A 24,013-nucleotide genomic window follows, 5' to 3' on the forward strand; every position below is an offset into this window, starting at 1 on the left:
TGGGAACTCAATTACTGTTCTGGGTGAAGTCTCTCTCTCTCTCTCTCTCTCTCTCTCTCTCTCTCTCCTCTCTCTCGCCATGGTGGCCGCGGCGGAGGAAGCGCAACTGTATCGTCTCGAGAGCCAGGTCGACAACGGCGGCGGGGGTGAGTGGGAGTACCTCTCCCTCGTTCGGAAGCTCAAAGTCCGGCGATCCGACAAGGTCTTGAAGCACGGCCTCTCCATCTTGAACGACCCGAAGACTCGATCTAAACTCGGAGGAGAAGGTTTGATCGGCTCTCAATCTGGTTGTTGCTGCTAATTCTGTTCCTTTTCTCTTGGATTCATTAGATCTGGGTTGCATTAGTTCTTAGGAATTCGGAGTAAATGAGTGATTTTGGCTGTTGGTCTAGGTTGTTTCTGTGGTTTTGGGATGTGTGTACGTATTGATTTTGTTTACTTTCCTTTTTTCTTTGTAATTTTTTTTAACAAATTAGGTTTTTTTCCTCCATTTTGGTTGATTGATCAAAGTTTGTTTATTCCAGGGGTTTTTGTTAATCGGAATTTGTTCAGCTAAAATACAGAGAATGCCTGGTTTAAATTTTGGGTTTTTGTTTTGAGCGGGATATAGTTTCTTCTCTTCGAGGTTTTAGATCTGAGATGCGTTTGCTCATGGGAAATTGGAGAGAATGGATTGACATTCCAGTAAGTGGGTTCGGTTGTTCTGCGGTTTCAGGATGTGGACGTTCTTAGTTTGGTTTGGTTCTCTATCTTGGTGTATAATTAAGATTTATCTTTGGGGTTTGTTGATCAAAGGTGGTGCTAGAGGTTCTCGTTATTAGAATTTGTTCATCTAGATGTGGAGAATGCCTGAGATTGCATATAATTTCTTCTCATATTAAACTGGTTTTATTGTTTTTCCTGTAAAAGTAGAACATGAGTCAAATACAATCTGTGCTCCTATTTCTGGTAAAAGATTAATATCATTAACTTCAGGGAAATGTTTTACACTTTGCATTATTATCTTATTCTGATTTGAACCCTTCCTCTTCAGTTTTCTAGATCAAACTCCAGGTATCCTGAAAATTGTTCAAATAGCACCTAATTGTTAGCTTGAATAATAGAATTTAACCTTAGACCTTTTTAACTTAACCATATGTACCAAAGCACATAGCCTTTATCCTCTGGTTTAGCTTAATTTGAACCACACATATAGGATCTAATGTAAATCAAATGCAACCCAGCATACAAACAGTCCTTTTGAGTGCGCCTTTTGAGTGATGAAAACAAGAGCAATTCGGAGATGGCAAAGATTTAGATATAAAATTGACAAAATATACCCTTTTGAGTGCGCCTTTATTTTTAGGATCTACTAAGTTAAGGTTGATCCAAGATATCTAGGAAAATGGATAGTGAAAAGATAGGGTTTGCTGCATCAACAAATAAAGTTGGGGTGGAGAATGAAAGCCTTCCTTGACTATTAACATTAGTCTTCTTATTGAAGAACATTAAAAATAAAAATACTAGACTTGGCTAGTTGGCTACTCTCTTTCTATATATTTGTTCAACAAAAATATCAGTTGTGTGTTGTGTTCTTAGTTTTTTTTTTTTTCCTTTTTATCCATGATTTCAGAATTATGGGTTTCCTTTTCTTGTTTCAGTTATAGAACCAAGAAGCCTACAATATGTAGGTGGATTACTACATAGGTTCTTCAATTTAGCTTCATAATATCAACATCCATTAACTGCTTTGAGTAGAGAATCATTTATTATCAGATTCTTTCCTCTTTTTTTCTTTTGAACTTCACATTAGTGTGCGTCAAGATGCCAGCAAAATCCTGGATTTTTTTCATCATAAAAAGTAATTTATTTTTATCCAACATACTTCTTTGCTTCAAAAATACATCGAGCAATTGCTGGAGCAGTTTCTGTGGGAAAGATGGTAATGATCTTAGGATGCTGTCTGTGAATGCAGAATGGACTCTGTACGAGCAGGTGGCAGTCGCTGCTATGGATTGTCAACAACTTGATGTCGCAGAGGTAGCGCATCGTAAATCCCCTATTCTCTTTCCTCCTGGACTTCTCTTATGCTCTTGTCTTTTTTCTGCTTTGTTTATTAGTGGATAATTGGATGTGCTTTGTTCAAGGGATACTTTTGAATGTTATCTTATTTAGTATATGTTGTCTTGCTGCATGCTTGTGCTTTAAGATCTTCTCGCTCTGTTAATTTACATGTTGTATTTTATTCATCTTACTGTGTTGGGTACCTAATTCTTCTGAACGAAATTTCTCATGCCAGCAAAAAACAAGAACAAGAACACAATCAACAAATTCTCAGGAAGTAATTTAAAGAACTGATATGTGGGATATATGCATTTCATCTTCTTTGTGGAAAGAAATTTGGTGCTGAATATGCTCTTTTCATTTTTCTACACCTTTGCCAAAGGCTTCTCTCCTTGTTTAGAGATTGATTTCTTTTTTTACATAACGGCTGTGCTCAGTTGCTTATCCTAGTCCGTTGACTGGAGTGATGAAATGTGATGATGTTTCAGGTCATGTTAAGCCTTATGGACACTAAAGCACTACTTTCCAGTTAATCGCTTTTATCCAGCGAGTACTACCTTGCAAATACTAATTGCTTATATTGACTAAATATAGGATGGCAATGGGACCTTTATAACATGTCTACTCAATCAAAATATGGTCCATTTCATTTTATTTATTTCCTGATAACCAATTATTTAGCCCCTCTTGTGTTGGATCAGGATATTCAACCTGATATAGTTCTTTATTCAAGCAGATCATGGTACTTAGTTTGTTTTTAACTGAGATTCAACCTCAAGAACTTGTGGTTTGTTAATAAAATAGGAATTGTTGTTCAAGTCATTGTGCTTTATGGAGTGAAACTTATAAAGGATCTACCAAAGAGTTGACCATAATTATCTGTTTAATGCATAAAGAATGCCATAGCAAATTGTCTAGGTACTTTTTCACTATTCTGTTGCCTTGCCATTAACTATTTTCACATGTATAATGATATTGATATCTTCCAAAGATACCTTTGGAAGCTTAAACTGTAAAAGTACAATTTTTTCTGCTATTTTTTTTAACTATTATTAATGCTATTTCTGGGAGGGTATCTAACATAGTCTCTAAAATTTTGGCTTAGCAGGATTGTATCAAGACCCTTTCAAAGAAATTTCCTGCCAGTGTAAGGGTTGGTGAGTACTTAGATCAGTTTGTAAATTTTATTTGATTTTGCTTGTCATTTTTTTGTATTGTGGGTTGACTAACAGGAGTTTTCCTTGTGGCATGGATACGTTATTTGTTTACTAAATGTGTCATGTTGGCTTAGCATTTCATTTTGGCGCTTGATTTGATGTAATTATTTCATTTATAGTGATGATTGGAGGAATAGGATCCACATAGCTGATACCGAATTGTTAAAATCACAGGCTTGATGGTCGTTGTTTGGAGGAAAAGGATGTTGCATTGTTTCTTCTTAATCACTAAACATTATTAAGCTTCCCTATGCATGTGTTTATTGTGGACTACTTTGGGTCCTTTCTTGTTTTTCTTTGGTAAGGGTATTATTGTCGATGAGTTAGCTAACTTCACACTACTATGAAATATATGGACAAAAAATGCACAAAAATGCATGAGTTAAACATGCGTAGCAATTTGAGAAACTGTTGAATAGATTTTCTTAAACGTTCTTGAGCTCATTGTCAAGATATAGTTGTGAATGTTTAAAGTTAATTATATGTTGAATGGAGAAAATATACATTCAAAAACCATCAAAAATTTGGGGAAGGTTAAATGGAATTTCTAGTCTATGCTTTTCATAAATGATTAAACTCCAGTTTCATTTTTATAATACTTATTTTTTTCTCTCTATCTGTATATGCATTTGGTTCCAAAAACATGTAGCTTCCAGCAGGGAATATGGTTTCTTTCTGCAGTACTTTTGCTTCCATGACTTTCATTCCAAGTCAAAATAGTCAAAGTTGCCAGAAGTAAAAAGGAAATAAACTAAATTTTACTAGAAGGATATAATGCCCCTTCACTTATCCCCTTCTCTTCCCATCAAAGAGAAACTTTGCTAAGCATGCTTTACTAAAGTTGCAAAAGGAGGGGCAGACATGTTTGAGAATCAAATCAATATGATTTTGAACTTCAAAGCATAATGACAAGTTAGTCCAATAAAAATAAAATAGAGAAAAATAAAATCAAGTGAAAACTTCTAGAAATGGAAAATATTTGATAATGTTCATAAATCATAAGTGCATCGCTTTACTTTGTGCTACTTGAAAAATACATAGAAAATATGGAGGAAATTAGGAAAATGATAGATAGTATACCTGTCATTTTATATTTATATTAGCTGTTGAAACAAATACATCGTGCTATTCTCTTATCTCCTAGCCTTTTATGTCCTTTAAATTTTTTTCAGCTAGATTGGGGGGGATGCTGCTTGAAGCAAGGGGAGCATGGGCTGAAGCAGAAAAAGCTTATGCAACGCTGCTAGAGGATAATCCATTAGATCAGGTACTTAGATTTCAGCTCTGATGCTGATTTTGGTTCTAAGCGCAGTTGGCGAGTTAGCTAACTGTATTATCTTTCATAAATAATATAGATTGAATTGTTTATTTCTAGACGTATCTGAATTGCTTGATGTACAAAGAATGCTCTGCCTGTATGTTGAGTACAAATATGTTTCCTTGCTGGGATTGCTTCCTTCTGTAGATTTTCTTCCAGCCTAACTAATCATTAGATATTATTATTTTCAAACTATCATTTATAAAGAATTAAAATTTTACTGTATGTAGATTATTCAGAAGAGGAAGGTTGCTATGGCAAAGGCACAGGGAAATATCGCAGCTGCTGTTGAGTATCTCAACAAGTACCTTGAAATGTAAAGATCTGATTTCTCTGCCTTCTATATTACTTTTCTTCACCCTTTCCAGTATATGACTATACAGAAATTGAATATCTAATGCTTTTCAATCATTTATCAGATTTATGGCTGATTATGATGCTTGGAGAGAACTTGCTGAAATCTACGTCTCCCAACAGATGTGAGGCATTTCAGTTTTTATTCATGCAACAGAATCTAATTTGATTCATCTTTTACTGAACTTTCTTTGTCTCGTTTTTCCTCTGACCAGGTACAAGCAAGCAACATTCTGTTATGAGGAGCTAATACTATCTCAACCAATAGTACCACAATATCATCTAGCCTATGCAGAGGTAAGTCATCAACTTTTTAATGTCTTGATCACTATGATTCTAACATTTGCACATCTTTGTTTGTTAGGGGAGTATGTTATGCATCATGCCTCTGAAATTCTAATTTTCAGTATCAATCTTCTTTAGACATTAAGCTGATTTCTCATCTGTTAGCTTGATGATCATCATATATTCTTTGCTGTAGTTTGAGGGCATTTTGATAGTTGGTATATACGATGAACTTAACCTGAGCCTATGGGCAGTCTGTCTAAATGTACTACTATTGTGTAGGGTGTTTTTTGGGCAAAAAGTTCAAAATGCAAACTTGATTTGTAGATTGTGAAAGTGAGTGGTGGTCATTGCTGTAGGGTTAACTGGAACTTGGTAAGGTACTAGAACTACGATTTCCTTTCTCCCTAACAGTCGAGTGGCTTCAGCTATAAACCCAGGAAGAGATTAGTTGGTCTACTGCCTTGACTACGAAGCTTTGTTTCCAAACTAGCTTGCTTAATGTACTACAACTTTGTCCTAATGATATGGTAAAAAGACTTCTTTGAAGGCTGACCACTTCTTGAACCACATGAACCTTTCAATTCATTTGAAGTGAAATTTGCCTTTTCATATATATATATATATATATATATACTGTATTATAATATTTTTCACTAGATATTTCAATGTTAAAAACATTATGATTGACTGGATAACGAATCAAAGTATCTAATTAGCATCAACTATGTTATCAAGTAATTAAAAATAGAAAAACACTAGAAAATAGAGAATGTAAGGACTGTCATAATTCACAATTCATAAGCAAGCCAAATGAGGACTCAAGGAAAAAAATTGCGTAATTGTGGGGCTTTAAATTATTTGTTATTGAAGAACATGTTCCTAGGATCTACATGGCCCACATGGCATCCTGGACGCCCGCTGATAAAGCATGTACATACTCATTTCCTATTATTTATGCTTTACTTGTTCATTTTGTTTTCATGTACGCATTCATTTTTTAAAAGCAGAGTAACAACAGTAAGTGAACTGAATATGCTTTGAAGTCAGACTACTAGTGCAATGGGCTACTCCACTTAGGGTACTGGCAATCAGCTATCAGAGGTCCCCCTTCTGATAGCAGGTAAACCCCAGTGACAAAGTCTCTTCTTCTTTTACTTTTTTTCAAAATTGCCCTTGTCCCCCACTCTTTCTAACACATGAAATTGTAGAAATGCATTTCATTTCATTGTTACCTCACAGAGTAATGACGGCACCTTTATCCGTGTTTCCCGACCAAATGGGAAAACATGGATGAAGGTATGAAGTAACTTGAGAATTGCTGCCTTATCCACTGCCTGCAATATTTCTTATGGTGCAACCAAATGAGTCTCAATAATTGCAGCAAATTTAATTTCCTGATTTGCCCATGTTCCCTCTCTTTTCTGATTTGCCCAAATCTAATTCTAAAGCTTGTTAAAATAAATATATCCATTTTGTTTATCTCAACCCCTTGTGCTGTCCTGCTTCATTAGGTACTTTACACTATGGGTGGTTTGGAAAATCTCCAGACAGCTAAGAAGTATTTTGCATCCACAATCCAATTAACTGGAGGGAAGAACACAAGAGCTCTCTATGGTGTATGCCTGGTAAGATATATATGACACATTCACATCTTCTGCCAATCATGATTCCTGATGCAAACTCAAAAATTTCAGTGTAGCATGGCCATTAGTCAGCTGACTAAGGGCAGGAACAAGGAGGAGAAAGAGAGCTCGGAGCTGCAATCTCTAGCAGCAGAGGCCTTGATGAAGGATTACAAACATCGGGCTTCAGGGAAGCTACCTCTTCTTACAAGCGTGCTGAAGAACATGAAACTCGGCTCATGATTTAGGTTATTGATAGAACCTCTGCGAATTTATTTGCCTGAAAGTTCCTATAGAAATGCTCCAAAGCAGCGACGTCGTGGAAGCTTCTTTCATCGGGCAGTATTTATATGTTAGCTTTCCTCAATCTGCAGTGATCCTTTCCTGAGGGTATTTTGCATTTTACTTTTTTGCTTTGTTCTGGGGCAATGGCATGTATGATAACTTAAAACATTTGTGCCACAACATGCCATGCCTCATTAAGTTTGATGTTTCAGGTAAATTCCATTCTCTATTACATAAGGAAGTTACGCGGTAACAGCAACTATTCCTACGCATGCAATCAGGTCAATGATTTTGGCTTGATAGTTCCTTCCCTGCTGCTATAAGGAAAAAGTTATTGACTGAGCAACTGTAGCTTATTTCAAAGTTAATAATGGATATATCCTTATTTTTATTGGTACAAGAATCGATTTTACTAAAATTTTCATAGGGATACTTTTGAGTTTTTGATCGTTTATCTTTTGTTATAGTTTTCAAACTATTCTAACAATCTACTACAGTTGTTGCTGTATAAGCATAATATATCTCAGAAAATTATTATTATTTTTTTAATGAAAGTGTTTTATTGTTCTAAATAGTTTGTAAATCTATAGTAGAACAATAATATCTTTTGGAAGGAATTGTAGATTAGTCAAAAACTCAGGATTCTTTAGAAAGGCATCATAGGAAATGCTTGATGTCTTTTGGAAGAGTATCTCTCTAACCCTTTCTTCAATGATACATGAAGCAACGGTCCCAAAAGAGAATATTATTCGTTCAAATTGCCCACTAATGTGGATCTAACTCCAATCCAGCAACGAGAAGAGAATCCGAAATCAACGCTACCAAACTTGATCGCCTTGTTAGTAACTACTACGTGAAAAAAGAATTTCCTCTGTTTAAAATATTCCTCAATCTATTATAATTATTGTCTGCCCAGCAAAATCCAATTCTTACTCCATTAATCGTTGTATCACTATATTGGAAAACTGTCAGAAGAAGTGATTACAAAATCACACTCTTTGTTAATCACTATTGTAGATCTACGTCTCATGGAGTAAATATTTCTTCTCGGATCTTTGTTATTTCTGGTACAAACATCGAAGCACTGTTTCTCTCCGCAGAGAATATATATAGTTTCTATTATTCTATAGAGGAATACGACCATTGTTCTCTCTAAACCGGATCATCTGCAACCTTATATTGTAGAACAACTATTGAGGACCAAGTAGACAGAAGCCGAGTAATTTTTTTTGTCAGTTTCGTATATCCGGAAACCGCAAAGAATCCTCTTTGTCGTCGGACATTGGTCTTCAGTTCTCTCAGCTCGCTCGCTCTCTCTCTCTCTCTCTCCCATGGCCTCCTCCCTCTCCTTTCCTTTCTCCCCTCGCTCACCGGCTCGACCGGTAATCTCCCCCCAACTACCGTTCTCCTTGAACCGGTCATCTTCATCCTCCTCTTCCCCCTACAATCCCTTCCTCTCGATCCCCACCACCACCTCCTCCTCCTCTTCCTCCTCCTCCTGCCTCCATCACCTTCGTAAGCCCCTCTGCCCTCGGATCACTGCCGTCCATCACCTCTCCACCCCTCTCATCTCCCCTCAGGATCAATGGGGCACCTGGACCGCCCTCTTCGCCGCCGGCGCCTTCGGAATCTGGTCATGCCCCCTCCATTATTCCTCCATTTCTCTTCGTGTTCTTATTAAAGTTGCGATTTTGGGATATGGGTTTGTGTTGGTTTCGAATGTTGAAGACAACAAAGTGGGGGGAATCTGGTCCTTTTTCCTCACCTTTCTTCGGATTTTTACTAAAGCTGCGATTTTGATGTGGATTTGTGTTGGTTTTGAAGGTCGGAGAAGACCAAGTGGGGGAGCGCGCTCAGTGGGGCTTTGGTGAGCACTTTGGTGGGCTTGGCGGCGAGCAGCGTAGGGATCGTTGCGGCGGATGCGCCGGCGTACAAGGTGGTGTTGGAGTATTTGCTTCCGATTGCCGTTCCGCTTCTCCTTTTCACTGCGGACCTTCGCCGGGTTCTGCGCTCGACGGGGACTCTGCTCTTGGCCTTCTTGATTGGAGCTGGTATGTTGGTATTTAGTCTTTGATTTTAATGCATGATGCTTATTCTATATACTATGCTGGTTTTTTTTTTCTCGGTAACCATTTGTTTACCCCATTATTCCACCATCTGTGGAAAGTCAGAAGGTTCATCTAAGCAGAACGTTCTGAACATAAATAGAAAAACGGCTTTTGTGAATCACTATTTATGGAATTTATTTGAACTAAGCTAAACACAATAGTGCGAAAAAATGCTAAAAAATGTTTGAAGGTTTTAATCCAAAAAATCATTCTAGAACGCAAAACAACAAGGCCCAGGCAATGGGTGAGCTCTGACACCACATGTAAGAGATATAATAGACTATCTAAACATGCTTTAACACCTTAAATAGCATTTAGATCAAAATGCGAAATAGAACGGATTGAAGATTACCTTCAGCCATTGGCATTTTCATCAAGTTCTGAAACATGAATATTTGTTGCTCTGCATTTTTTTTCAGATATTCGAAGCACTCCAAAACCTCACTTATATGATGTATTTTTCTGAATGAGTTGTATTGTGTGAATAGGGACCCAAAAATGGGTTAACTTAAATAGAGACACTACCCATCACCAAGTCCCTATGTGGGCAGTTAGATGAACATTGTGAATGTTCCTCAGATGGTGGAATAATGGGCCACTTCATGCTTTGATGGATTCAAACAAGAGGGTAAACAAATGGTTACTGACAAAATAAGGGAACAAAAAGATGTAACAGTCTACACTAGTTTGTTGCTTGCCAAATGGTTTACAATTTGTGGGTTAATCCTCATACTTCATGAAGATCATCAAACTGAATATAATTTGTTTTCCATGACAGTTGCAACAACGATTGGCACGATAACAGCATATTTATTGGTTCCCATGCGATCACTCGGACCAGATAGTTGGAAGATTGCAGCAGCCCTCATGAGTAGGCATATTGGTGGAGGTACTATCAAACTATATAATAAATGTTGCTCCTGGCAAGGTCTTATAAGAAATGCAGGAGATGATGGCATAATGAAACATTTTAGAATTTTCATTCTGCAGTACGTTAGTCATAATAACTTATCAATAGATTAATCCTTATGTACTATCATTTTATTGCTCGACTAGTTTACTTATTTATACTTCACAACCTATGGATCTTCTTAGCTTTGCTAATTAACTGCTGAATGTTTCCTAGTGTATCAAAATGACGTGACAGGATAAAATATTAGGACATTCTTTCTAGGGAAGGTCAGATTTTTGGTGCAAGATACATAATCTTAGCGAGATGAAGGACAGCCAAAATAGAGTTGAATGATGCTGACTGCTTATTGGCTTCTTCTATTTGGTTGAGCTCATTGTTTCCTAGGTGCATGCCAGTGAAACTGAATGTTGAAAATCATGCAATAAGCTAGTATGTTATATTATATATATATATATACACAATTACTCAAGAGGTAAAATTGAGTTATATAAATTGTTACAATAAATTTGCATAAGAAATGTTAGCTTCTCTAATTGAAGTAGAATGTAAATCCTGAGCAGTACAACTATTTAAATTATACTGAAAATCTCTTTATTCCTCACTCGTTCTTCTTCACTTTCAATGGTATGTACAATCATCCTTCTCATATCTCTTCCTCACCTTGTATCATCTCATCTATGAGGCTTACAAGCAAAACCTTCTGTAACCTGGAGGAGAGCCCTATATTAGAGATTGAGGAGAAAGATCTAATAGAGCCTATTTCCTTAATGTATCCTATTAAATTTCATAGAAGGTTCTTTTGAAACCAAACTCCTACTGCCCCAATGTGCATAGTTATATCATCTATATTTTTTGTTATTAGGAAATCTGGCTGCCAACAAAAATTATCTCAGTTATAGAAACTGAGATATGTTAGTCTTATTCTGAATTCCGCTGAATGATTACCTACATGAGATTTTGTTAGATTTGGTTTACAAGATCCAAATAATAGTAACAAACCATATTTCTGGATTCCCTGTTAAATCCAAAAGTTGATATAGAGACTCTTCTTTGCCAGTTAAAGAAAGTTCAAATGCATTCAGGTGGTAGATCAGCAATAAGCGACTGATGTTTTCTTGATGTATCCTACTCTAATGGAAATAAAATGCATTAAATGTGCTAGAAGTATTTTATTTTGAATTTTATATAACTTCAGGTTAATTTTCTTTGCAGCGGTCAATTATGTTGCTGTCGCTGAGGCTCTTGGTGTTTCTCCATCTGTTTTAGCTGCAGGGCTGGCTGCAGACAATGTTATCTGTGCAGTCTATTTTACATCTATTTTCGCATTAGCATCTAGAATACCTCCAGAAGCTTCATCTACCAATGGTTTGAGTAAATATTTCCTCTTATCTAATTATACTATGTTGCTGTACATGCTTGTCAAGTGGGCTATCTAATGATACAATGATATAATCATTTCTATGCTAAATTTTTCTTCTCACCCTACCTTTTTTATCGATCAACAAATGAAGTTATCTTTGATAATTCAATCTCCAATGTTTTAAGTAGAATCCAAACTACAGCCACCAAAGGTGACACTTGGTGGAAAGTAACAGTGCTGTTCTCCCACAGGTGGTGGGTTTGAATCCCGTGTGGTATGCAAGAGAACTTTCCATCTCAAGAAAAAGAAGGTTGACCAAACTACTAGTCCCAACCATTATGATAATGTGATCTTTCTCGTCTACATGTTGATTTTGTGTACACAGACAATAACTATTATAGACTAATCGGTATTTTGGTTCTTTTCTCGCTTGAAATTTTGTTGGATGTATCTGATTGAAATATTATGACAATTTTATTATTGGTAAGTTCTAATAATTTTGGTTAACAATGTATTTAGGGCCTTACTTAGTAATGTAGAAATTTAATGTAGGATACCATCTCAGGAACTTTTGATCCTCAGGAGATGGTCAAGTTGATTCTGAATCTAGCACAGGAAACAAGCTACCCGTCCTACAAAGTGCTACAGCTATAGCTGTATCTTTTGCAATATGCAGAGCAGCTAGATACATTACTACTACATTTGGTATTCAAGGAGGGAACCTTCCCTGCATAACAGCAATTGTGGTGGCCTTGGCAACAATATTCCCATCACAACTTGGAAGCCTTGCTCCTGCTGGTGAGGCGATGGCTTTAATCCTAATGCAGGTAAGATGTCCTGCACAATAGAATATTACCAGTATATACACTTGCATGAGTTTCTTTCTGTTAGATGCTTCATAAAAATATTAGTGTTGATAATGCGAGGAACCTATTTCCTGTTCTACCATGCCAAACTTGTAAATTAGTACTCACTAGGATGAAAAGGTGGATACTTCTGCTCCTGGATCGAGCTTGTTGCTATCTACTAGTGTATTCATGTCAGATTCTGCTCTGCAAACTCTACAGGATTCTCCATAGTTGTTGCTAATGAATCATGGTTTTGCCAAAGAAGGATCATACTGTTCTATGTTTTAGTCATGTGCAATTAAGATTGCATAACACTTTTACCTTTTTCTTCTTTATACTTTCAGAGTTCACCACAAATGACTAAGCGCTCAAGATCTCCATATGTTTTATCTCCATATTTTTTTCCCTTGTATGACTATTGATTACATTATTCTAGCTTTTCATTTATTTATTATACGTGTATTAGTTTATCTGTTGCAAATGAGAAAGCCCTCATTGTGTGATAAGCAATATGAAGTATGTTCTACTTATTGCAAACTAGATAGTTTGTGACTGAAATAGTAAATATGATGGAGGCAAAATATGTACTTTGAGCCCTGTAACCATTATATAGGTTTTAAAAGAAATTCCTTTTGATACTTTTTCCCCATTCTTTTTCTTTTTCCCTCTTGATGGTTCTATTATCTAATTTAACCATTTTGATTTTTGAATATACACATGTTAGGTCTTCTTTGCTGTTGTGGGAGCAAATGGCAGTATCTCAAATGTCATCAACACCACACCCAGTATATTTGCATTTGCGTTCATACAGATCGCTGTGCATCTTGCAGTAATACTTGGAGTCGGAAGGCTACTGGGATTAGAACGGAAGTTACTGCTCATTGCTTCAAATGCCAATGTTGGCGGCCCCACTACAGCTTGCGGAATGGCAACCGCCAAAGGCTGGACTTCTTTGATAGTTCCTGGGATTCTTGCAGGCATTTTTGGAATTGCGATCGCAACTTTTCTTGGCATCGGATTCGGAGTGTTTGTTCTGAAGAAGATCTAGCACTTCTCACTGTAAAATGCACATCAGATCAGATGCTGCATCTTGAATAAGCTTGATCCATGCTACTGCTGAAGTTTCCTTTCAGATTTTATTTTCCTTCTTTTTGCAAGACTTCAGTTACTCAGTGGCTTTGTACTTTGAAGCTGGAATGGCCCAGAATAAATTAATAAGTCCACTGCTTCATATCTTCCCCTCCAACTCCTTGTGGATGTGGCTTCTTTTTTTATCTTCTGATTTATTTCTTCTTTTTTCCAAGTGTTTACTGCTCTTATTTTTTTACGCTGGATTCTTTTAATCACATACTGAAAGCTCGAGCAAAATTATAATCGTAATCATTGGTGCCTACTACTTCGTTTTCTTGCAACAATCTCAAATGAAAATTCACCTGACTCGTTTTACCTTGCGTGATTGGAAACAGACAGCATCACTGAGACCTTCCCATTTCCAAAATCTTTAGCATGGTAAGATGTGGATGAGAAACTAAGAGCAAAAGATAAAACTAGATTTAAAATATACTCAAATGTATCAGCTCTTTATTTATATGGTGATTACTAACGGGCCCTGAAAACATCAAGGCAGCTCGCAGAGTTCAACCCTTGGCTCCAGAACTTGTCATAGTACTCAGCATAAGTGAAGCTCCGGTAGAGAGGAGGATGCTCTTCGCCGACGAGCGATTCCGCCGGTCTGATCACCGCATCAGGCGACGGACAGTAGAAGGTGGGTATTGAAATCCTCGGAGAACTGTCGTTCACAACCGCTCTATGCAGCACACTTTTGTACTTGCCATTACTTAATGCCTTCACCAAACAACAAAAAGATAGAATCATAATGATTTTGGTGACAGTAATGATGCTTGAAAGAAATCGAATGAATCCCAAAAGTTTAAAATCATTGACTTCTCTTTCCAGTCAACGCACAAAAGAAAAAAAAAAGTCAATACTACCTGTATCTGATCCCCAACATTGATGACCAAGTTATATCTGGACGAGTCAACTGCGACCCAGTTGGCATCCTTGAGGACTTGCAATCCCGGGACATCATCTTGGAGGAGGAGGGTGATGACGTTGGGGTCTTTGTGGGCCGGCAAGCCGTAGGTCAACTCCGGCTGCGGGCACGGCGGGTAGTAGTTGATGGCCATGTGTTGTGCATGGGATCCTAACGCCTTGCTGATGTAGTTTTGTTCAAGACCCAAGCTCTCCGACATGGCTTCTAATATTTGCAGAGCCACGTCTCTCACCTTCTTGCAGTAGTCACTAACAATTTGCCTGCCATGGATTGAGAAGAAGCTTTTATTTTATAAATATAAATATATATGTATAACTTGGAAGGAGAGGAATAGAAGGAATAAATCTAATTATAATTTTATCTTAATTTAACTAATATTTTTTCATAATCTTATCCCCAGGTTAGTGCTCAACTATTTTCGCTCAATTTTTTCATCCTATCTCTCTTCCTATTGCATAGTTAAAAATATACAATATATATCTACAAGAAATAAGAATATTTTAGTTTCAATTTATATGTCAAATTAAGGTTACTTAGAATCAATCTTCACTTCCTATAGTAATTATTATATTAATATTTTAGTTTACAACTAAAGTTAAATTACCCTACTCTAGATTAGATGTACAATTTTAATATCATAAGAAATTAGAATAGCTACTATGGATTTTTTTTCATAATTGGAGACCAAAGGGCCCAAAGATTTCTAGTGAAAATTAGAGTTGCTTCTATCCTATCCTTCTAAGTGTAAAACTGATTTTAGTTCCTCTTTTCTATTTTTTACTTTGAATTTCCTTGTACTGCTATTTCATTATTCTCTTAATTAATAAAATTTTAATAAATAAAATCTTAATTAATAAGAATTAGATATACTTAAATGACATTATAATCTTTATTATCCACAGTGATTAGATCTTTATCTAATCCTATTTTTTTAATATAATAAATCAACCTAATGATTATGATTAACTTAAACCACTTAAGAAATAAATTAAATCTAACAAGAAAAAAAGAAACCCCCCCTCTTTTTTCTCTTGACCTGAAAGTTCCTGGATTGGAAGGCCACTCATGGACGAAATGTTCAAGAGGGTAGCAGTGAAGCCTAAGGTAATCACGCCAACTGCGAACTTTCTCCGTTCTAACGTTGAAGCTGGTCGAGAGCCTCGTCGTCTTCATGGGATCGTCGGAGTAGTTCTTCAACCTCTCCGACACGGGCAACTGGAAGAACTCCTTCGACACACGTAACACGTCGTCGATCATCGCCTCGGGGATGCCATGGTTCTTCACCTGCATCGAATAAAAATATTTAGTGTTCTCATAAGTATATGGAAGAACTTTCAACTATTATTATTATGAAACCAAATATTAGTACGTAACGTAACTTGGAAGAAGCCACCGTTTTGGCATGCAAGGCCAATGGCCTCGACGACCCGGGAGCGGTCGGGGCCCAGGAGATCTTGCAGGTCTACGAGGGGGATTTGGGCGTTAGAGAATTCGACGTCGAGGAGATTAGGGCGGTCGGAGATAGGCCGGATGTAGTTGGAGGGGATGCAGGTGATGTCTTGCGTTGCAATGTCAGTGAGAAGAAGCTCGGAAGTGCTGCTTGCTGCCATGGTGATCAGAGGAACGGGAGAGAGTCCAATGGAGATTGCTAGGTGCCAAGTAGGACTTGAACTAGATGAGACGATGCCGCCAGCTGTTTTTTCGACGCGTGTTGAATTGCTGACATCTAATATATTATATTTTAACTTTCAAAAAGAAAAAAAATCCTATCATATACTATTTCTTTACTTCATTGTGCATTGATGTGTTTCTCCTTCCTAATACGTAGTTACCCTTATTATCTGGTACCTCGAATTGACTTGTTTCTCGGCAAGGGTAAGTCTTGAGTAGCATTTAAGACAGTCTTCTAGCAACAATGGTAAGATGCATTCAGACAATGGTGGGTTCTAATTATATTGATGACCGGTTTAATTAAGATATCACTAAATTTTCATTTCTTTTGAAAATAAAAAAAGAACTATCCTGATGAGAAAGTTCAGAATATCTCATTCAATTTCAGAAACACTAATCCATTTCTTGACCGAGATAAACAGCGATTATGAGGCAAAACATATTATCACACCAAGCAGCACCCATTTAAGAAAGAAAATGGCAGAAACTAAAGTGAGACGCACATCTTGATTGCATAGAAATATTGCCAGCCAGTATGCGGATAACTACAAGGTAGAGTTATGCATAAAACTATCCACTCGACACATTCATAAAGTAAACAAAAACTATAGAATAAATCATGCGCCATGCTGCTGTTATTACAAGTTTCCTCACCAGAAAGCCATAAGTCGGGTAACCATTTCTTGTTCTGCATGAAATCCTCCTGCAGCTTATCCTCCCACTCGGCATTCATATCCTCCAGGAATAAGTTGACGTGCTCTCTCTGCTCGTAATGCGCGACTGAAACCCTGGTTCATCCAAAAGTGGTTTTACCAAACTCTGATCTGTTTATCAAAGAATTTGCATCATAGTCCCTCCCTGCTGAATTTGTTAGCATTTCGAGGATAAATTTCATTGTCATTTGCCGCAATATGCTGGAAAGAAATCAGGTCTCCCCTTACCAAATGAGCGCCAATTTGTCAAGTCTTCCTTACTGAGTGGCCACGAACCAAGTTCTTTGAAGCCCAAATCAGCCTTCCTACACCTGAATAGGGGAAGCACAAAGCCTCTTTAGTTCTAGATTGAGCTCATGAAGTGAATAAAAAGGACTCTGTTACTAGTATGCCACTAAAATTTCCAGTCTGACGCTTCAAAAACCTCAATGGAGCCAGGTCGATGCTTCACCATTATCAGTCTCAGTTCTTGTTAGAAAGGGAAGTTGGACATGCCATATAAGTTCTTCGGGGAACTCTACATGTATCACAGCCTTGGAGTTGGTTAAATTCTTACTTCAACTGGTGCATCATGCACATCAAGGTAATGAATGGAATCAATCATCAAAATTTCTCCAAGGGGAATAATAACTTTCACTTGGATGGAGAAAACTATATATTAAAACATGAGAGAGGCAGTGAAGACAAAACTAGATGTCCATCCAGTATGGTGCCTGTTGTTCTCCATCACAATCTTCATCTGAACATGTAAAATTCATATTTCAATATTGCAATCTTTTCATATTTCTTGCTTGAAGATTCCTGAATGCCTGCAATTATGGGTAAAGCAGCAAGTACAGTTATTTCTTAGATCAGTGCTTCTAGTTCGAAGGATGAGTTGACCTGAGTCAAGCCATAAACCCCCTACATCGCTGGACTTGTATCCTGTGAAAAAGATAGTGCATTAGTATGAATTTATTATAGTATGGACATCATTAAGTAATCCTGGTTTATACTATCAGCTTTTGACAATGTATTCCCAGAGAAGACCATCTAGTCCAATGAGTATCCTTAACAAAATCCTCATTAGAACTTATTATGACACAAGGAAGAAAGTAAGAAAATATGATTAGAAAAAAGAAAAAGGAAATTTGGATGTGCATTGTGGTTATTCTAGGATATGGATATCATTCTATATACAGACAATGGACTAAATTTTGAATCGCCATGCTGTTATGGATTTCTAAGATTGAAATAGGTGGAGCTTATAAAGAAGCATTTCATAGGAGAACACAAGATTTAAGGGGACATTGTTGCTTGAGCTGCTTGACAATCGGTCATACATAGAAGATAGGTACTGTATAATACTTCCTTGTGGTATATGTGGCCCTATAAAAGTTGCCACAGGGCTACTTGTGCACAGCTGGCAACTCCTCTTACTCACATCTAAGGCCAATCAAGTAATACTTTGACCTTCTTTTCTTCCTTGCACAGTAGTGGCAATCTTCCAGGAGGACCAGGACCCATACAGAGGCACTTATGACCTAAGCCATCCCAAGAAGATAACTAGAAAATGTTATCAGGCAGATCCAAAGATGCTACCAGTGCTCCAGCACTGCAGCTACTACAAATGGCGTGACCCTCATCGTTTATGAAATAAGAAGCCAACTAGAGCACAACTCAGATTTGGTAAAGGTTGCAAAAGAATTAAAAGATTCATAACTGATAGCAAGCTAAGTGTTAAACCCTGTAGATATTGGTGCCAAACTTGGATCCAAAACAAATCATCAGAGAGTGCATGGAACATCTAGAACTATTGGAAAGTACTCATCTTAATGTCACTGTTCATCCTCGTCCAACTAAGAGAAACAAACCACTTCAGACCACCGAACCGTCAGCTCTAATACCATTTCAAGAAGCAATACTACTTTGCTACAACCCACTCAGGTAAAGTTTGCCAAAAGCTGAGAACAGAACACTCTGAATTTCCTCGATATGAGCATAGAGTAAATGGAGAACCTAGGATTGATTTAATACCATTATCATCTCTTCAGTACAATAGGCATAATTTATTATATCCAGACTCACCTATAGCTAAATCAGATTAAAGCACAGGAATACTTCAAAATAATGTACCTTATTGTTCTCATGCAGCAATATCTGAAGATTATCAATTACTAGATGGAGGAGCTTATTGTCTTGTTCCACCAACCTATCGTCACCATTGCAGATGGTACCCAATAGCATTTCTGATAGACTATGCATTGCCTTAACCAGTACTTGAATATGTTTCTCTCTTGATGAACATGGACCTGCCATAGAAGATGAGTCAAGTGGTTAAAAGATGCAACAAGGAAAAAAAGAGAGAGAAAAAAAGAAACTCTACAAAACTTTACATTTCCCTAATATGAGATTAAATCGATAAATTTCTTTAGTTGGTAGGCACAGACCTTTCTTGGGATCAGAATTTTGATTTGCCAATACCAAATTATGTGGAGAAACACAACTACCTTTTGGATCAGATTCTGCTGCATCATTGTAATTTACTTCAGCATTCCTTTTTTTATCTTCAATTCTTTGTTCTTGACAAATATCTGCACAGAAAATTGCCTTTCCACAAGAATTTGGACAGTCCGGCTTTATTATACCGGCTTCTTCAGATATCTTCTTCACTCTTGGTGAAATAATAGAAGATAAGACCATTGCAGATGCAGAAAACATTTGGTCGCTCTTCGAACTAACAAAAGTGCTGCTTTGTTCTGCAACAGATTCACAATATATGGCACTGCTAGAAAGATGCTTCTGCTCTGGACTCAAATCATTGGAACCTTCTGATTCCTTAACTACTGGATAAGGACTTGGTTGTTCACCAACACTGAACGGTGATTGCCGAGAAACTAAAGTTCCTTTCCAGCATGGCGAATCAACATCCTGGTCAAGCGAATCAACTCTTTCTAACGAATTCTGCTTTTGATCATTAGATAGCACGGAGCCACATGTAGAAGCAGAGGCTTTTGGAACAAGGTGCTTCATCTTCAATCCAGAGGTTACTTCTGTAGCATAGTCTGCCATATCTTTAGTTGCTACTTTACTGCTTGAATGCAACATCTGTCCAAATTTACCAGAGATATAGATACTTCTCGTCAATTTATTATCATCTTGGATATTATCATTATAACCTAATTTGCTGCCAATGCTGTTATGGTTGATGCTACTTTGCTGCATCTTAGCTATTGAATTATATGTGTCCATACTATGAGGGCTTAGCTGATTAACCATTGGATTTGGAGCATCTGATGCACAATAACCATTAGAGGAGGAAGTTCTGATAGCTGAAGTTATTACTAGCCCCGAATTAGAACAACTAGTAGACGCAATGTAATCCATGGTATTTGTTGATGTATCAAACGAAGAATTTGAAAGAAAGGCACTGCTTGGTTCTACTACAGAGGAAGTAATAAGTAACCGAGGATAAGATTCCACTTCATGTAATCCGGTTGAAACCAAAACTGGTGCCCCAGATGTATTACCAGGGGCAGTCACATATCCCCCATAAATTTCTGAATGAAAGAAATTAAATCAAATAAGTATCTCATACTTGTGATGTAAACCGAAGCAAGAAAGAAAGCAAGGATTTTATCATTTTTTTTTCCCCTGTAATAATGAATCAAACAGCTTACTTGAATTATCCTATCACATACTACTCTTCACGATCAAAGATGACAACTTTATCACAACAAAGGCGATAATCAAACAGGCAGTTGAGATGGCTCTTAAGACGGATTACCTCTCGGAAGGGACGACGAGGTGTGATAGCTCGAGGAAGGATCAAGCCAAAAAGTAAAGTTGTCGGAGGAAGCGGAAGATGGGAGACGCCGTTCCAGGGTGAAAGGGGGAGCGAGAGGCGAGAGCGAGGAGGAGACGACGGTGGCGACGGAGGAGGTGGTGGTAGTCGGCGGCAGCGACCGGCCGCCGCCGACGGGATCCATAGGAGGCCTAGAAAGAGAGAACGGTTGGGGGTCTTTTTTTTGGTGCCTTCCGTGTTTTTTATTACATCGGGCTAATCCATCTTAAGAGTTGTTAATATGTTACATTTTATTAAATCAATCATCCACATTATTATACGATACGAATTATTGCTCTAAGTAATTATTTTTTAAAAATTATGAAAATTGAATAAAATAAAAATAATAAATAAAGGTAAAAAAAATAAAATAAAAAAATAAAAAATGAATGAATAAAGTATATACTTTTTAACTATAGAACTATCATGATTTGGTCAACAAAAATATACAAAGTTCTATTTAGAAACTACTTCCAATGATTAAATTACATCAGATGAACTTTGAGTTTGATCACAGACAGTAATACTCTCTCTGGCCTTCTTCTTATATCTTTGCAACTCCTTTCCTTTTCCCCAAAGAAATGCATATAGCCCTCCAATTATCAAGCATGTCCCAAGTAAACTGCAAAATTTGTATACTTACAATTAGTAGTATTGAGTTTTTAAAGTTATAAAGTTGTTAAATTAGATACTTACCTTCCAATTGTGATATCTGGACCCATTAAAATAGAGTCTATAATAGTTGTAAAAATCACAGATAAGGAATTAAACATTGAAGGATAAGTTGGTCCTCTTCTTGCAATGGCCCATGATACCAAGCAAAATGTAGCACCGGTATTGAGTATACCCTGCAAATTAAATCATTTTGATTATAAACTAATAACAAAGTTTGATAGATTTGATATTGCTCTATAATGAGATGAAAAAGAAATAAAATATATTATTTTTTCAATAGAGAATCTAGTAAAATGTTGTTCAATAATAAAAAAAAACAAGAGTTAAACCCAAATAATATCTTACTGAGTATATTATTGTGAAGAGTTGCATATTCCAACTTAAAGCCCATGTTGACTTCTCTCTATTAATAATAACTCCAATTATTATTGCTTGGAAACTTCCTGCCACACAAGTCAACATTGTTGTCCAATACTTGGAAGGAAATATCTTGAATAATTTCACCTGTTCATCAATAAAAAGTTATTTTTAGTTATCAATAATAACAACAAAAATTATATAAAGAATATTTATTTTATAACTAGTTTCATCTATTGAATTAAAAGAGCGTCTTTAAAAATTTATTGGATTAATTTTAACCTAAGAGGACTAGAAAAATGATGTTTTTAGTGAATATATTTTTTACTTTAAATACAACCTCTAAATTATCAAAAGATTTATATATTTATATTATAAAACAATATAAAAATACTTATAATTTAAGTATTTTTTATAATTTTTATATATTAAAAATTATAATATTTTTTAACTCTTAAATACTTATAGCTTTTTTTATTATAAATATTTTTTCTATTTTTCCGAAAATAATGGTACCTCATTAGGAATAACAATCTTCAGTAAATATAAAAAAAATGGTTTGCAACATGATATTTAGTATATAGTAAATATTAAAAATAGGAGTCGAGACTGAAATAAAATATAAAAAAAAATATATGTTTAGATAAACTACCTGCGTAATGAACCAAAAGGCATAACCCAAGCAACTAGCCACCAATAACAAAGTTCCACGCATCCAATTATGATGAATAATCTCACTTGTTATTTCACCATGATTTTTGAGCAAGTGAGTAGGCCATATGTGCAAAGATTTTCCTTTGTATAAACTAACCACCATCGTTCCTCCCACACACAATACAGTGCCAATAATCTTCACTTTTCCTTCTTTGCATCCTAAGCCCAGTCTCTCTACCCTAAAGAGAGAAGAGAAGAAGAATTAGTATAAGAAATGAGAATTAATCAATATAAGATGAATTAATTACCTGATTATTACTGCTATGATGAAGGTTACCACCGGGATTAAATTTAAGAAATTAACTGAATACGCGGCACTTGTATCTCGTAATCCGTAATAGTATAGACCTAGTGCCATTATAACTCTGGATGCACAAAAAAAAAAAGAGATATTATAATATTGACACTAAAAGGTTTCTTTTTTGGAAAAAAAAATTGATCATTTTTAACAAGGGAAAAAAAAAAAAAAAAAAATATATATATATATATATATAAGAAGCTTACCCACATGCAGCATTGATGAAAATCCATGCGCAAGTTAACCAATTCAACTTCTTTCTCATCTCTCTAACAAGAGATATGTAAATAAATGAGAACAAAGAAACAAGGAAAAAATGTAGGATGAAATAAATCTCCAATGGTAACAACTAGTTGGTACTAATGTTAGTAGAAATTTATACAACAAAAGAATTGGTTTCTTTTTGGGGGGTCTTATGCATCTATCTCCTTTAATTTCTTCTTCCTTTCCATTATGGATCATGAGCTAGCTAGGATTTCTGATTATTTTGTAGGAACTCGAGCAATCCCCTTCTCCATGAATCCATTTCTTCTTTTCTTTTCTTTTTCTTTTTGAATGAACAAGAGTCATGGTATAAAATCTTTCTTTCTTCCAAAGAATATAGCAAAGTGCATTGCATTCTTCCCTCTCCATCGAGGTTACAGTGTCAGTCTTTTTAACCTTTTGCTACAAGAGCATGGAACAGTTTTACCTATAGAATTAGAAAATTTAAGAACACAAAAGAGGTTGTAGTTAAGTATACTAGCTATATATATATATATTTTATATAAAAAAAACCACCAAGGATAAGGATGCCATCTCTTTATTAGCCAGCTACTCTCTTGTTGTAGTAATAATCTACATGCATGATGTATAGAGTCCTAGTAATATTGTCTCACCATTAAAGAGATCAAATGCATTTACGAACCTCTCCATGAAGAAGGCGAAGGGAGCGACGAAGGCGACGCCGATGATGTTGCGATAACCGAGGAGGACGAAGGGTTGCATGCCCTTGTTCAAGGCTATCTTCGACAAGAGGAGCATCCCCATGGTGAAGAGTTGAACCAAGATCATGCTCAATGGGAGAAGGAGATTTTCCATGGTTCCACTGCTCTCTCACTCTCAATCTCCATTAGAGAAGAGAGAAGAGAGAAAGAGAGAAGTAGGTTTCAGGTGTTGGTGGAGAGATGTCACGTGTAACAACTTGAGTTGTTTGTTTGTTGCTATGAGTGGAATGTTTGAAGTTGTTACGTGAGAAACTATGGGGATTGTGTGAACTTTAATTAGGGGGGCGATATTCTTGGAACGTCATCGGTATGATTCATCATCGCTTAGAAAGAGAAGGAAACTTGGAATGACGTCTTTAATTCTTCT

The 24,013-nt window shown here is 36.4% G+C and overlaps 5 protein-coding genes across 13 annotated transcripts; 2 read left to right on the forward strand and 3 right to left on the reverse strand.

The window, feature by feature from the left end:
* Positions 1-20: 20 nt before the first annotated feature.
* On the forward strand, positions 21-7,397 carry LOC140777509 (uncharacterized). The gene is made up of 9 exons (XM_073121667.1): positions 21-266; positions 1,955-2,019; positions 3,152-3,200; positions 4,433-4,527; positions 4,809-4,894; positions 4,998-5,057; positions 5,148-5,229; positions 6,732-6,845; positions 6,915-7,397. Exons 1-9 carry the CDS (start codon positions 80-82, stop codon positions 7,083-7,085), a joined length of 909 nt encoding a protein of 302 aa, XP_072977768.1. The 5' UTR covers positions 21-79; the 3' UTR covers positions 7,086-7,397.
* Positions 7,398-8,335: 938 nt separating this feature from the next.
* On the forward strand, positions 8,336-13,589 carry LOC140779500 (uncharacterized). 3 transcript variants are annotated; one of them, XM_073124579.1, is made up of 6 exons: positions 8,336-8,760; positions 8,952-9,178; positions 10,014-10,124; positions 11,361-11,519; positions 12,091-12,335; positions 13,081-13,589. In XM_073124579.1, the coding sequence occupies exons 1-6, from the start codon at positions 8,459-8,461 to the stop codon at positions 13,402-13,404; spliced, it is 1,368 nt and encodes a 455-aa protein (XP_072980680.1). In that variant the 5' UTR covers positions 8,336-8,458; the 3' UTR covers positions 13,405-13,589. The 3 variants fall into 3 exon arrangements, with proteins under 3 accessions (XP_072980680.1, XP_072980681.1, XP_072980683.1); XM_073124580.1 differs by having other exon boundaries at positions 12,094-12,335; XM_073124582.1 differs by having other exon boundaries at positions 8,337-8,760; positions 11,361-11,513.
* Positions 13,590-13,759: 170 nt separating this feature from the next.
* LOC140779501 (protein DMR6-LIKE OXYGENASE 1-like) lies at positions 13,760-16,875 on the reverse strand. Of its 3 annotated transcripts, none has more exons than XM_073124585.1 (5): positions 16,735-16,875; positions 15,789-16,128; positions 15,446-15,693; positions 14,348-14,669; positions 13,760-14,201 (listed from the first exon to the last, which is right to left on the reverse strand). In XM_073124585.1, the coding sequence occupies exons 1-5, from the start codon at positions 16,758-16,760 to the stop codon at positions 13,956-13,958; spliced, it is 1,182 nt and encodes a 393-aa protein (XP_072980686.1). In that variant the 5' UTR covers positions 16,761-16,875; the 3' UTR covers positions 13,760-13,955. The 3 variants fall into 3 exon arrangements, with proteins under 3 accessions (XP_072980686.1, XP_072980684.1, XP_072980685.1); XM_073124583.1 differs by having other exon boundaries at positions 13,775-14,201; positions 15,789-16,135; positions 16,735-16,860; XM_073124584.1 differs by having other exon boundaries at positions 13,782-14,201; positions 15,789-16,102; positions 16,735-16,834.
* On the reverse strand, positions 16,559-20,827 carry LOC140779499 (uncharacterized). Of its 3 annotated transcripts, XR_012107349.1 has the most exons (5): positions 20,560-20,827; positions 19,223-20,332; positions 18,909-19,084; positions 17,218-17,717; positions 16,559-17,104 (listed from the first exon to the last, which is right to left on the reverse strand). XR_012107349.1 is itself a non-coding variant. In XM_073124578.1 (4 exons), the coding sequence occupies exons 1-4, from the start codon at positions 20,759-20,761 to the stop codon at positions 17,697-17,699; spliced, it is 1,449 nt and encodes a 482-aa protein (XP_072980679.1). In that variant the 5' UTR covers positions 20,762-20,827; the 3' UTR covers positions 16,559-17,696. The 3 variants fall into 3 exon arrangements, 2 of the variants coding, with proteins under 2 accessions (XP_072980679.1, XP_072980678.1); XM_073124578.1 differs by having other exon boundaries at positions 16,559-17,717; positions 19,283-20,332; XM_073124577.1 differs by having other exon boundaries at positions 16,559-17,717.
* Positions 20,828-21,010: 183 nt separating this feature from the next.
* On the reverse strand, positions 21,011-23,883 carry LOC140779502 (WAT1-related protein At1g09380-like). 3 transcript variants are annotated; one of them, XM_073124586.1, is made up of 7 exons: positions 23,568-23,881; positions 22,867-22,929; positions 22,611-22,727; positions 22,301-22,541; positions 21,637-21,795; positions 21,313-21,464; positions 21,011-21,238 (listed from the first exon to the last, which is right to left on the reverse strand). In XM_073124586.1, the coding sequence occupies exons 1-7, from the start codon at positions 23,738-23,740 to the stop codon at positions 21,097-21,099; spliced, it is 1,047 nt and encodes a 348-aa protein (XP_072980687.1). In that variant the 5' UTR covers positions 23,741-23,881; the 3' UTR covers positions 21,011-21,096. The 3 variants fall into 3 exon arrangements, with proteins under 3 accessions (XP_072980687.1, XP_072980688.1, XP_072980689.1); XM_073124587.1 differs by lacking the exon at positions 22,867-22,929 and having other exon boundaries at positions 23,568-23,883; XM_073124588.1 differs by lacking the exons at positions 22,611-22,727; positions 22,867-22,929 and having other exon boundaries at positions 23,568-23,883.
* Between the last annotated feature and the right edge of the window lie 130 nt (positions 23,884-24,013).

The sequence above is a fragment of the Typha angustifolia genome, chromosome 15 (genome assembly GCF_048772165.1).
Source record: "Typha angustifolia cultivar Huaian chromosome 15, ASM4877216v1, whole genome shotgun sequence".
Lineage (NCBI taxonomy): Eukaryota > Viridiplantae > Streptophyta > Magnoliopsida > Poales > Typhaceae > Typha > Typha angustifolia.

What these genes read in the sequence shown, in the direction of transcription:
- LOC140779501 (XM_073124583.1), bottom strand. Translation starts at nt 16,813, where the DNA reads ATGAATGCCGAGTGGGAGGATAAGCTGCAGGAGGATTTCATGCAGAAC. An exon ending in ACCCGACTTATGGCTTTCTG is followed by an intron (nt 16,136 to 16,734) that starts GTGAGGAAACTT and finishes ATAATATATTAG; the next exon opens with ATGTCAGCAATTCAACACGC. An exon ending in ATGTTGGGGATCAGATACAG is followed by an intron (nt 14,202 to 14,347) that starts GTAGTATTGACT and finishes TGTTTGGTGAAG; the next exon opens with GCATTAAGTAATGGCAAGTA.
- LOC140779499 (XM_073124577.1), bottom strand. Translation starts at nt 20,761, where the DNA reads ATGGATCCCGTCGGCGGCGGCCGGTCGCTGCCGCCGACTACCACCACC. An exon ending in CTCGTCGTCCCTTCCGAGAG is followed by an intron (nt 20,333 to 20,559) that starts GTAATCCGTCTT and finishes TCTTTCATTCAG; the next exon opens with AAATTTATGGGGGATATGTG. An exon ending in TGCTGCATGAGAACAATAAG is followed by an intron (nt 17,718 to 18,908) that starts GTACATTATTTT and finishes TCTTTTTCACAG; the next exon opens with GATACAAGTCCAGCGATGTA.
- LOC140777509 (XM_073121667.1), top strand. Translation starts at nt 80, where the DNA reads ATGGTGGCCGCGGCGGAGGAAGCGCAACTGTATCGTCTCGAGAGCCAG. An exon ending in ATCTAAACTCGGAGGAGAAG is followed by an intron (nt 267 to 1,954) that starts GTTTGATCGGCT and finishes CTGTGAATGCAG; the next exon opens with AATGGACTCTGTACGAGCAG. An exon ending in AACAACTTGATGTCGCAGAG is followed by an intron (nt 2,020 to 3,151) that starts GTAGCGCATCGT and finishes TTGGCTTAGCAG; the next exon opens with GATTGTATCAAGACCCTTTC.
- LOC140779502 (XM_073124586.1), bottom strand. Translation starts at nt 23,740, where the DNA reads ATGGAAAATCTCCTTCTCCCATTGAGCATGATCTTGGTTCAACTCTTC. An exon ending in CCTTTTGGTTCATTACGCAG is followed by an intron (nt 21,796 to 22,300) that starts GTAGTTTATCTA and finishes ATTGATGAACAG; the next exon opens with GTGAAATTATTCAAGATATT. An exon ending in CCAGATATCACAATTGGAAG is followed by an intron (nt 21,239 to 21,312) that starts GTAAGTATCTAA and finishes CAAATTTTGCAG; the next exon opens with TTTACTTGGGACATGCTTGA.
- LOC140779500 (XM_073124579.1), top strand. Translation starts at nt 8,459, where the DNA reads ATGGCCTCCTCCCTCTCCTTTCCTTTCTCCCCTCGCTCACCGGCTCGA. An exon ending in GCCGGCGCCTTCGGAATCTG is followed by an intron (nt 8,761 to 8,951) that starts GTCATGCCCCCT and finishes TTGGTTTTGAAG; the next exon opens with GTCGGAGAAGACCAAGTGGG. An exon ending in GAGTAGGCATATTGGTGGAG is followed by an intron (nt 10,125 to 11,360) that starts GTACTATCAAAC and finishes TTTTCTTTGCAG; the next exon opens with CGGTCAATTATGTTGCTGTC.